The following is a 13210-nucleotide window of genomic DNA, read 5'->3' as shown; positions in this document are numbered from 1 at the left end:
GCAGCAGGGGTTAAAGGGGTTTAGCCCAGGAAAGCAGGCACACAGCAGTTTGAACCACAATGAGAACTACCATTTATTTATTTTTTTTAAGATTTTATTTATTTATTTGTGAGGGAGCAAGAATGAGAGAGATCACAGAGGGAGAGGAAGAGGGAAAAGCTGACTCATCGCTGAGCAGGGAGCCCAATGCGGGGCTTGATCCCAGGACCCGGAAATCACAACCTAAGCCAAAAGGCAGAAGGTTAACCTACTGAACCACCCAGACGCCCCAAGAACTACCCTTTATGATTATGCACCTGCTGCATTTGTTTTGTCGGTCATTCTTCTGGTGGATTTTTGTATGTAACCTCAGTTAATATATTTAAATATTAAGATTACCTGTGTAGTAAGATCCATGGAGAATCCAGTGCTATAGGCAAGGAAACAGAAGCTTCAAAAGGCTTAATGACTGGGCCTAAGGTGTGCTGGTAGTAAGTGCTGAGCCCAAATGCAAACATTTACTTCTCTGATACTAAAGTCTGGGTATTTTTTTCCCAGGAAAGATGTGTGTCCTTTTGTGTCCTAGAGGCTGAGAGAGAGGGTGGTTGGGGCTTACAGAAGGAAGCTAGCTAGCGTACGATTTCTTAATTAGGTCAACAAAGATTGATTGAGAACCTGCCCTGGGGGTGGACTGGACACTTCCAAGTGCTGGGGAGACAATGGAGACCATACACCAGCACTTTGCTCTCCTGGAAACCCCAAATCTGGTGGGGGAAGCAGACACTATTCCAGTAATCACACAAGTACTTGATTATAGACTGTGAGGACTGCTTCAGAAAAGTTCAGGGTGCCACCAGAGATTAGCTGGGGAATTTGACTAGGTTCCTGCAAGGCTGAGATCAGAAGTAAACTAGGAATTAGCTAGATGTGAGGGCCACGGAGGGCTTTCCAGGATGAGAAAAATCCTATGTAAGGACCTTGAGCCTGGAAGGGGACCGAAAGAAGGCCTGTGTGGCAAAAGCAGTATGCAGGGTGATGGGGCGGCGGGGAGAGAGCAGTGGCCTCACAGACCCTATTAAAGACTATGGCCTTGATCCTGAGGGCAGCAGGGAGCCTTTAAAGAGTTTTAGCTGAGCAGTGGCAGTATCAGATGGGCTATCCAGAAAGACGGATGTGGCCACAAGTGGGAGACAAATTAGGTGACCAGTTGGCAGTGGGAATGGACGGAAGTAGATGCATTTAGGAGACATTTATGGGTTAAGAATGACATAGGTGTTATGAGTAATCCTTTCCAAAATGCAGTTTTGTTTGGAGGTAAATATGTTTCTCACCAGTATCCGCATTCAGAAACATTCACATTTTCTTTTCCGTATTCTTCCTACTAGGAAGAACCCTGTGGCTGAAACTCTTGGTTTGTGAATTCCCAACCCCTTTCTGAACATTGATAAGTTTGGTTTCTTAGTCCTTGGAGTTTCTTGACTTGAGCCCTGTCTGCTCTGGGTTCTGGACCAAGCACTAAGATTATGAGTGAATACCACCCCAGTCGCTCAGGACAGATCGAAATGATTTCTCAATTAGTTATTAAATTGTTACACTTGTAAAGGAACTGCTTAAAAATAAACTGGAGGATTTGTTTCCTTTTCGCTTAAAGGCAACATTTAATATACGAGCTTCTACCAGTTTGAACTGGATGAGACTGTTTATACCCAGGCTAATTCAAAATGCTTGGGATGTTTCTAAAGGTTCAGTCTTGGCGGCAGCAGCTGAGAACGCAGAGATAAATAAAAAAGTCACAAGACGCGGCTGATGGGGTTCGTCTGTTCATTCACACCCATGACTCACTGGGCTTTTGGAGACACTGAATTTTGAAGGCAGCCTAGTGGATGGTGGTGGGGTAATCGGCTGTGCTGAAACTCCAGTCTTGATGCAATTCAGCTAAATGGACCTACCCTCAGAAACAGATGTGGAGAGAAAATGCTTATACAGATATAGATATACGAATAGCACATAAAGCTTACCCACGAGACTTAAAGAAAATGCATTTAAATATCTGTTCGAAAATAGCATATTTTCCAGTTTTTCTACAGACACCCTGTTACTTGTATGATTAAGAAATAGTTTCATTGAGGGAATCCTGGGTGCTCAGTTGGTTGGGTGTCTGCCTTTGGCTCAGGTCATGATCCTGGGGTCCTGGGTTGGAGCCCTGCACTAGGCTCCCTGCTCAGCAGAGAGTCTGCTTCTTCTTCTCCCTCTGCTGCTCCCTCTTCCCGCCACCGCTTGTATGTGCTCTCTTAAATAAATAAATAAAAGATTTTTTTAAAAAAGAAGCAATGTCATTGAGGGGTGCCGGCTGGCTTGGTCAGTAGAACAGGCAACTCTTGATCTCGCGTTGTGAGTTGGGTGTAGAGATTACTCAAAAATCAGCTTTTAAACATCTTTTTAAAAAAAGAATTTTGCGGCACCTGGGTGGTTCAGGCAGTTAAGCATTTGCCTTTGGCTCAGGTCATAATCCCAGGGTCCTGGAATCGAGCCCCACATCAAGCTCCCTGTTCAGCGGGGAGCCGGCTTCTCCCTCTCCCTCTGGTACTTCCCCTGCTTGTGCTCTCTCTCTCTTTCTCTGTCAAATAAAAAAATAAAATCTCACCCCCAAAAAAGAATTTTATTGAGCACCGGTTATGTGCCAGGCAATAGGTCATCTCATCTGATCCTTCGTGCCCCTGAGAGGAAGCTATTATTATCCCGGAAGGAGCTGAGGCTTCCAAGGCCTTCAGAGACTTGCTCAGGTCACCCAGTTGGTAAATGATGGTAGGATTCTGGTTCCAGAAGGTGTGATCTGAGCAACTACACTCTGCTCCCATGCCTCTGTCACTGGTTTTGCCTTGGTGGTTCCCTTCTCCCATCGGGGCCTCACTTATAAAAAACAAGCCTTTTATTAAATATCTCCCTTTCTAGGACTCCAGATCCTTTTCAGGGTCAAAATTTGATAATCCCCATGTTTCAGTCTCAATATAACCAACGCTGTCGCTTCCAGCACCAAATGTCCCCACTTAAAACACTGCCTCCAAGGAGACTTCACTGAGTTTACTTAAGTAACACTGTTTAGAAGTCAGCAATAAGTCTTAATTATTGCACATTCAAGACTGTTAAATTCTCCCCAGTGCCTTGTGGCTTCCAAGGCTCAACTTTCCTTAAAATGATGCAGCACAGCATCTGACACGGTCAAGAAAGGGAGATAAACTTAATCAGACTACTGACCTTTACCCCTTGAATGTCAACATACATTTCTTTTTAGACAAAAAGGCTTCCACCATTTATTCCCCCACTGGGGGAGACATGGAGTTATATTTGTTGATTTTTTTTTTCACACTTTTTCTGTGTTCTTCCAATTTTCTATTATGCCTGTGTTTTGTTTTTATAGTGGAAGAATACCCTGATTTTTAAAAGTCAGTCCAGTAAAGCAGAAGAGAAATAAAATCTTGGTAATATATATTGTATATCCCATGCCTTCTTAGTTGGAAAGTATGGAAGTTGACTATAAACTCCATTGGATGATTCTCGGTCAGGATCAGGGACCCCAATTCTTACTTTGTAGTGCTATGACTTGATGGTGTAGACCATGGATTTTTCTTTTTTTTAAAGATTTTATTTGTTTATTTGACAGAGAGAGATCACAAGTAGACAGAGAGGCAGGTGGAGAGAGAGAGAGAGAGAGAGAGGGAAGCAGGCTCCCTGCTGAGCAGAGAGCCCGATGTGGGACTCGATCTGAGGACCCTGAGATCTGACCTGAGCCGAAGGCAGCAGCTTAACCCACTGAGCCACCCAGGCGCCCCAAGACCATGGATTTTGAACTCAGATAGACCAGGTTTAGAATCTTGGCGTGACCATTTACTTAGCTTTATGACTCTGGGCAAGTGGCTTAGTGTGTCTGAGTCTTAGTTTTCTCATTATTAAAATGGAAATAATGATTACATCTACCTCCCAGAGTGGCCGGGGAGATTGAATGAGATGATAAATGAGCATAATGCCCCGCATTCCATTAATGCAAGTTTCTTGATTAATTATGTGATATTGTTAATATTCTGTCGCAAGTTCCCCACCCTAGGGACTGGTGAGGTACCTAAGACTTCTGGCCCTGGCTCTGAATTAAAAGGCCCTCAGATCTTTATTCTCTTCCTCCCCATTTTCCAATTTAGTTTAGTTTAGTTTAGTTTGTCATTGAAGTGAAACTCACAGGCAGTAGGATATACTAGTCCTCAGTGGACTTCTATGTGTGTATACCCTGGCATAACCACCACCCAGATCAAGATAAAGACATGTCCAGCCCCTCTGTGGGCTCTCTCATGCCCCTCTCCAGTTGGCGGCCCCCAACCCCAAGGCAAACTCTATTATGACTCCTAAAACCATAGAAGAGTTTTGCTTATTCTCAAACTTCGTATAAATGGGAAACACAGGGTGAACTCCTTTGTGACTGCTGAGCATTAAGTCTGGAAGATTCAGCCAGATTGTTGAGCATAACAGTCGTTTGCTCTTTTTCACTGATGCATAGTATTCTTTCTAATGAATCTTATTACAGCTTGTATATCCATTCACTTTACTGATGAACACTTGAGTTTTACCCAGTTTTTGGCTGTTATGAAAAATACTGCTATTATGAATGTCTTTGTATATGTTTTCTGGCTCACTTCAGTTAGACTACCTGGGAGTGGAATTGATGGTCTGGGAGTATATATATAATATTTAATTTTAGAGGATACTGCCAAGTCCTTTTCTAAAGTGGTTGCACCATTTCCCATTCGCACCGGTGGTGCCTGAGCTTTCCAGTTGCTCTGCGTCCCTGCTAACCCTTGGTATGCTGAGTCTCTTTCATTGTAACCATCCGGGTGGGTGGATGTGCGCTAGCTATCTTGTCATGCCTTTAATTTCCATGACGTCTAACGATGTTGCACACTGTTTAATGGGATCATCCGCCGTTGGGACACACCGTTGCGTTCCTCAATTCAGTTATACTCTTAGGTTATCTGATAGCTGCGTTTGCCAGAATGAGGTTTACAGAATGAGCACACATGTTCTGGGAGAGGTTGCAGAGGTTCTCCTGGGACCAACATGGCAGAGTTTGGGGCACACACAAGCCACCTACGGCTGGTTTCTGCTAACTTTCAATTCTTAACTGTTTGATAGTGAACTTGCAAGAGAAATAACTTGCAGTTGAGTGACATGCTATGAATTTTTAAAAATGCTAAGTGAACTCTCTAGCAGCATTTCAGCTGGTATTTCTACAGTCCATGTAGGAGAAAAGAAGTCACATTAGTTGAGTATCCACTACGTGTCAGACCTGACACTAGGCACTTTATTTTTTTTTTAAAGATTTTATTTATTTATTTGACAGACAGAGATCACAAGTAGGCAGAGAGGAAGGCAGAGAGAGAGGAGGAAGCAGGCTCCCCGCTGAGCAGAGAGCCCGATGTGGGATTCGATCCCAGGACACTGGGATCATGACCTGAGCTGAAGGCAGAGGCTTTAACCCGCTGAGCCACCCAGGAGCCCCGACACTAGGCACTTTAAATACATTATCCTCTTGGAGCACCTGGGTGGTGAAACTGGTTAGCTGTCGCACTTTTGGTTTCAGCTCAGGTAGTGATCTCAGGGTCGTGAGATCAAGCCCTGCGTGGGGTTCTACGCTGAGCACGTGTGTGCTCAAGACTCGCTTTCCCTTGCCCTCTGCACCTTCCCCAACTCGTGCACCCGTGGGCGCACTCTCTTTTTCTCTCTCTGAAATAGATAAATAAATCTTTAGAAAAATGTTTTTTTTCTAGGGGCGCCTGTGTGGCTCAGTGGGTTAAAGCCTCTGCCTTCAGCTCGGGTCATGATCCCAGGGTCCTGGGATGGAGCCCCACATCAGGCTCTCTGCTCAGCAGGGAGCCTGCTTCCTCCTCTCTCTCTCTGCCTGCCTCTCTGCCTGCTTGTGATCTCTATCTGTCAAATAAATAAATAAAATCTTTAAAAAAAATTTTTTTTCTAAAGATTTTATTTATTTACTTGAGAGAGACAGCACAAATGGGGGAGAGGGGTTGAAGGAGAGGGAGAAATAGGCTGGATCCCAGGACCTGGAGTCCATGACCTGAGCTAAAGGCTGATGCTTACCCAACTGAGCCACCCAGGCGGCCCCCACCAAAATATTTTTTTAAAGATTTTATTTATTTATTTGAGAGAGAGAGAGCGTTAAAGAGAGCATGAGAGGGGAGAAGGTCAGAGAGAGAAACAGACTCCCCATGGAGCTGGGAGCCCGATGCAGGACTCGATCCCAGGACTCCCAGATCATGACCTGAGCCTAAGGCAGTTGCTTAACCAACTGAGCCACTCAGATACCCATGAAAAAAAAACCCCATTTTAATGACATACTTTGGAAGACCCCAACCAGGAGTAAATGTAAAACAGGAGTCATTTGTTCTCCAAAAAAATTTTTTTAGAAAGGGAGGTGGGAAAAAAGGGGCAGAGTAGAATGAGTGAAAGAAACTGGTTTCCACTTTTACCCTTTAGAAACATCATCCTGTTTGGCTTCCAGACCAACAGACAGAGCCTTGGTGTCCCCCTTGGAGACAATGTTAACTTTTGGTATTGAGCAATTTAAAATCTGCATCGTCAAAATTTACAGAAAATGTGCTTCACTGTATTCCACTTGACATTTCTACCTATTCATTCAACCTTGGCAAAAGCGTCACTTTGTTTTAGTGGTTTCATATGTTTTACCAAGTTTATAAATTGTCAGACACCTCTTCATTCCCCAATGATTGAATCATTCCCAATCATTGTTGGGCCTTTAGGTTGTCCCCAAGCTGTTTTTGTGGCAAGACAATGCGGTAGTGAACACCTTTGTCTGCGAGTCTCGTTGTGGCATCTTTGAGAATGGAAATCTTCATCTACTGGTGAGAGACACTGTGAGACCATGACCTTGCAGGGGTTAAGAGCACGAATGCAGGAGCCAGAGAGCCCATGGTGTGACCACGGGCAAGCCACGTAACCTGTGGGCCTCGGTCTCCCTGTCTGTCAGACTGGGGAGAATCATGGCACTTACCTCACCATCACTTCATATGTGTGAAGGGCTCGATCAGTGCCACAGAAGTGTCTGCTTGTATTATTTACCTCGAATCCTAGAAACTGGGGGGCTAATTGGATAACAAATTAATACTTTTTAAGTTTTCTTGGGGCACCTGGGTGGCTCAGTCGTTAAGTGTCTGCCTTCAGCTCAGGTCATGATTTTTCCCTGTGCTGCGCATCTCTTGGCTCTTGTAATTCCCTGTTTATTTTTCTGCTTCCCACTCTGGACTGTGAGCTCCTGGAGATCCAAGACTATGCCCTAAAAATAATAATAGGTCATATTTACCGAGTGCCTAACTCAGGCTCGGACTCCATGTCAAGCACTGGGCAGGCCTTGTCTTACTTGCTCCCCAGCACCATCTCACACCTGGGCCCTCGGGAGACAGGTGCTGAGTGCTGGCGGAGTGATAGAGTGCGCTTTCCCAAACCTGTCACATCAAAGGGATCACTCAAAGCACAGAGGTGGGGGATATTGAGTCCCAGGATTCACTCCTGGGATCTGATTCTCAAGGTCTAGAGCAGCCCAGGGATCTGTCCCAGGTGATCCTTCATTCTGAGGCCACATCTGGGCAACCCGAGTGAGAGGCTGGATGACCCCTTGGTCCCTGAATTTCTTGTGTCTCAAGCCTTAGGCAGTTTCTCCCAACTGTCCGGAATTCTCAGCCTGGTCACTGACTGGAAGAGGAGAGGAGGATGACTGAGAGGAGGAAAACCCTAGCAAGTCTCATTAGTATGCAGAGCCTTTCTTGTCACACTGCCTTTAATTGAAGCTGAAGGGCTGGCTCCTGTCTCTGGGATTTTCCACTCTCCAGCCCTTCCGGAACTGGCTGTGCACCAGCCTGCTGAGGGGGACAAGGACGGTGCAGGGGCACGGAGGCATCTGTCTGTTAGTGTTGGAGGCCAACCATGATGATGTCTCTAAACTAAAATGGAAACCAGGTTCTTTCATTCAGTCATCGCTACCTTCTCCTCCCCTGCTGCCTCCTTCCAAGCTCCCTCTTTTACCCACCTGTGGACCGACCTGTGCAAGGCTCTGTTCTGCCAAAATGAGGAAGAAAACCACCAAGGGGAGACTTTTATCTGTTTCTTAACTTTTAATCCCTGCACATGGTTCCCATGGTTAAAAGACAGTACTCATCTCCCTGCCTTATCTCTGGCTATGAGCATTCACTGGGGGTCTTGGAACCTGTCCCCCAAGGATAAGGGAGGACTACTGTGTAGGATGGACAGAAGGACATAACCAGCATCATCCCTTTTCCACCCTCTGCTACAGCAATCACTTTGAACTCTTAGCTGTTTATCTCTGAATAGTTATGATTTTCGGTATGATAGATATGATTTTAGACAGTATCTGATTTCCTGCTATGACAGATGAGGACGAGTTCACTTATACCCCATCTCCACCCTCCCAAAGCAGTTAAATTGTTCTTTTCTGTTCATTAGTTGGCTTTGTAATTTCAAGTAATATACCATTTTTATTTCTTGTTACCTGTTTTTTGGGGGTGGGGGAAATATTCATACAATAGTGACCACAAAGCACATATAACTCTGGGGCAAACACTCACGTATAACTACCATCCCAGTTAAGGAAATAGAATACTGTCAACACCTTTAAAGCTTCTCCCCCAGTGAAGCCACTTATCCTGACTTTTGGGCTAATTGTTCTCTTGCCTTTTTTTTTTTAAGATTTTATTTTTAGGGGCGCCTGGGTGGCTCAGTGGGTTAAGCCTCTGCCTTCGGCTCAGGTCATGATCCCAGGGTCCTGGGATCGAGCCCCGCATCGGGCTCTTTGCTCAGCAGGGAGCCCGCTTCCCCCTCTCTCTCTGCCTGCCTCCCTGCCTACATGTGATCTCTCTTTCTGTCCAAAAAATAATAATAAAATCTTAATACATTAAATGTTAATAAAATTTTTTTAAAAAAGATTTTATTTTTAAGTAATTTCTACACCCACCATGGGGCTTGAATTTACAACCCTGAGATCAAGAGTCACGTGTTCTACTGAGCCAGCCAGACGCCCCTGTTCTCTTGCCTCTTTTAGAGTTTTTCTCATCTTTAGAGGCACTCCTCGGTATTTAGATCTGCTGTAAATAGAATCGCACTATATGTATTACACTGCGCCTTCCACCTTTCCTTTGATGTGGGTGAGCTCATCTAAGGCAACAGGTGTGGCTGTGGTTTATTCATGTTCCCTGTGGTATACTCGCCGTTCAAGCAGACCACGATTTATTTATCCAGGCAATTACTGATTGACATTTGAGTTCTTTGAAGCTTCCTGCTATCCCGGACATCTTAATCCACGTGGCACAGACGTGTGTGCAAGAATTTCCCCAGGGGACGGCAAGAGGAGAGCAGTCGTCGCTGCATTGTGGGGAGTGTGCATACTCAGTGTCACTGGATAATGCCACCTCCCCAGGGTGGGGTCACCAGTGGAGAGGCCCCACTCCAGCAACTCTGACCTGACTGGCTGGGGTGGGCATTGAGGACGTTCAAATATCCCCAGGTGATTCCATCCTGGGGCTCCACATCCATCTTTATTTCCAGTCCATCAACTCTAGATAGTGTTTGATTTTTCAGTTCGGAGGAGCGGTCCTAGCATCACTCTCTGCTCTCCTTTCTCAAGACGCTTGTGTAATAATTGGAAAGAGATAATAAGGGCTTTTTCCCCAGGCAAAGTCGAAGTATATGGGTGGCTAAGAGAGGTTATCAAGGCATGGGCAGGAATTGGTTGATACGGGGACAGAGGGGAGCAGGTGAATTCTTCCTTCAGGCAGGGCTGAGGAACAACAGAAAACCCAAAGTCTGAATTCTTCCCAGCAGACTTCCTTTCCTCTCTGGCTATTGGGAGCCTCCAGCGACTGTCTGCCAACTGTGGGCCAGAGAGGTCATCAAACTGCTTCCATTTTGAGACATGGAGGGGAACTCTAGGCTCTTCTGAATTGTAAGGGTCTTTATGGTCTTTTTTTTTTTTTTTTTTAAGGGACTCCAACCCCAGTTTGGGTTTCTCAACACTGACTGAGCATTAGCAACACAGGGGAACTTTGAATACTGTTAAATACCCGGGCCTCAGACCAATTACATCAGAATGTCTAGGGTGAGACCCAGGCACTAATAGGCTTCAGCCGCGGCCCAGGTGATTCTTAAAAGCAACCAAGGTGGAGAACCAGCAGCAGTGGGTCAAACTCTGATGTATCCATCATCCCCTGGGGGGGGGGCTTGTTGACAACACGAACTGGCTGGGCTCCACTGCTGCTGATTCTTTAGGTGTGTGTGGAGCTGTGGATTTGCACTTCTTTTTTTTTTTTTTTAAGGATTTTATTTAACAGAGAGAGAGAGAGAGATCACAAGTAGGCAGAGAGGCAGGCAGCAGAGAGAGAGGGGGAAGCAGGCTCCCCACTGAGCAGAGAGTCTGATGCAGGGCTCGATCCCAGGACCCTGAGATCATGACCGGAGCCGAAGGCAGAGGCTTTAACCCACTGAGCCACCCAGGCGCCCCTGGATTTGCACTTCTAACAGCTTCCCAGTGATACTGGGAACGGTGCTGCTCCCCCTGACCCTGCCTAGAGCACCATCTTGCCCCTGAGGTTTTCCCGCATACCTCCCTGTCTGGACCCAGAGCAGGCCTGTACTGAGCTGTTCCATCAGGTGGAGCAGACCGCCTCCCAGCTCTGATGAGGCTGATAGCTTAAAATCGAATGTGGAAATTGACAAGGCCTACAAGTTGGGAATCTGCCATCCCCACTCAGTTGCTCAGCTTTCCCATCCGGATCACATCACGGATCAGCAGGATCCTGGGAAAGCACCGGCAGAGGCGTAGAGCATCCTTGGCTCTGAAGGACCATTGTCATCAGTAGGATCTAGAGGCACATGGGATATTCACGGTGGTTACTTGGACAGCTTTCATATGTATATGAAACAAAAAAAGGTGTATACACTCAAAACAATTCTTTTTTTTTTTAAGATTTTATTTATTTGACACATAGAGAAAGATCACAAGCAGGCAGAGAGGCAGGCAGAGGGGGGAGGGGGAAGCAGGCTCCCTGCTGAGCAGAGAGCCAGATGCAGGGCTCGATCCCAGGACCCTGAGACCATGACCTGAGCCAAAGGCAGAGGCTTCACCCGCTGAGCCACCCAGGTGCCCCACTCAAAACAATTCTTTAAAATTTCCAGTGACCACAGGTTCTAAGTATTAAAAATACTTTTTCTAGTTTGAGTTAAGTTATTAGTAATTCACAAAGCCAAATAAATACACTTTAACTTTTGATAATTATTAAACACAGAAAACACGGGAAGGAGACTCTGGTGGACTGATTGCCTCCTTGTTTGCCACCTGGGGATTTTTTACACACTTACCAATGCCAGGACCAGGAGAGGTAGGAAAGGGGATCAGTATAAACCCCACCAACCGCAAGTCCACAATGTCCACAGCTGAGGACTTGGAGGGTGACTCTCTTTGAATAAACCATGACCAAATACCCTTAGAAAGCCCCAGTTTGAGGACTGCTGTGCTAGCCTGGGCTGCTGAAAGCTTTTCAGTCCACATCCAACAGGAAGTAACTGTGTTGCCCGTGATGGTGTCCCCACCTCAGTCCATGCTTGGGTCTGGTTGGATCAAAACCTGTGCCCTACATGCTAACAACACGCTTTCTGCTAGAACACCGCTCCCCATGTGTGATCAGAGCCCGTGACCTTACTCAGAAGAACCTTCAGGCATTAATGTCCAGGACAAGCACTTGGAACACTAGAAACAAAAACTTTTTAAAAACAAGAGGGTCTTTCTTGGGGGCGCCTGGGTGACTCAGCTGGTTAAGCAACCAACTCTTGATTTCAGCTTAGGTCATGATCTTGAGGTCCTGAGATCAAGCCCTGCTTTGGGCTCCGTGCTCAGCACGGAAGCTGCTTGAGATTCCGGATTTTCTCTCTCTCTCTACCTGTACCCCCCAACTTGCGCAAGTGCATGCTCTCCCTCAAATAAATAAATAAAACCTTAAAAAAATTTTTTTAAATGAGGGTCTTTCTAAAAGGACTCCTCCTCCCCCCACCGTAGAGGACTGGTTTCCCTATTTTTCTAGGGAAGGGGCTTTTCCCTATTGGGACAATTTCCCTTACAAGTTGTGCTGTCCTGTGTTCTGCCAACTTTCCTGTTTGGCCGATGCAGGAAATCCCCCAGATCACATTCTTTTCCAGACCATGAAAGACTAGAAAAGATTCCCTTCTGACCTTGCATTCACCCCAGTGTTATCCTGAGTTTTTAATTTTGGGTGGGTGGGGGAGCAAGGTGAGTGGTGACAGATTGGACTGAGTCAAGAGCCTGGAATCTGTCATCATCTTCAGTAAAACTTCCTTTCTTCAGTTTCCCTGACCCGCAAAGAACACTTTTGACCTTCTACTGAACTAAATTAAGAATAGCTTGATGGACTTTGAAGGCATTATGCTAAGTGAAATAAGTCAGGTAAAGAAAGACAAATACTGTATGATCTCATTTATATGGGGAATCTAAACAAACAAACAAAAAAACAAACCCCAAACTCACAGGAAAAGAGATCAGACTTGTGGTTACCAGGGACGATATAAACCTTCAGTTACATGATAAATCAGCACTAGGGCTCTAATATACAACATAATGACTGCAGCTAACGCTCCTGAATGATACATAGGAAAGTTGTGAAGAGAGTAGATCCCAAGCGTTCTCATCACAAGATTTTCTTGTTATTGGATCTGTGTGAGAAGATGGGGGGTCAGTGAACCCCACTGGAGTAAACATTTGACCATATATGTAAATCAAACCATCTTGCTATCTGCCTTAAAATTATACAGCAGTGTATGTCGATTATTTTTCAATAAAACTGGGGGACAAAAAGAATAGCCATAAACATCACGTGGTTTTGAAGCTTTCGATTCCGTCCTTGGAACATAATGGCCCTGCGTTCTTCCCCGGTGGGTCCGTGGCCCCAGAACCAGAGCGGGTGCTCAGTGAGTTCCGATGTCGTGGACCTCCACACATCAGAGTTTGCTGTTTGCAAAATCACAAGTCTGTCTGGGTATGTAAATTGATTCTGACTTTCTCTTTCATTTCTTTGTAGTGAAATGCAAAATGGAGGACGATGAGGAAATTGCACCTACAACTCCACCACCTTAA

The 13210-nt window shown here is 45.6% G+C and overlaps 1 protein-coding gene across 1 annotated transcript in view; it reads left to right on the top strand.

Annotated features, from left to right (window-relative positions):
• Nucleotides 1-13210, top strand: part of LOC111156236 (IQ motif containing K) — a 122574-nt gene extending 109364 nt beyond the window's left edge. The window contains exon 9 of the mRNA XM_022516987.1: nt 13155-13210. Within this exon, the coding sequence (XP_022372695.1) occupies nt 13155-13210 (56 nt within the window). The remainder of the gene's footprint in view (nt 1-13154) is intronic.

This window comes from Enhydra lutris, unplaced genomic scaffold (genome assembly GCF_002288905.1).
Source record: "Enhydra lutris kenyoni isolate GAN:26980312 unplaced genomic scaffold, ASM228890v2 scaffoldscaffold45, whole genome shotgun sequence".
In the NCBI taxonomy this organism is placed as follows: Eukaryota; Metazoa; Chordata; class Mammalia; order Carnivora; family Mustelidae; genus Enhydra; species Enhydra lutris.
The sequence above is the reverse complement of the archived record's forward strand: the minus strand, read 5'-3'. Positions and strand labels throughout refer to the sequence as shown.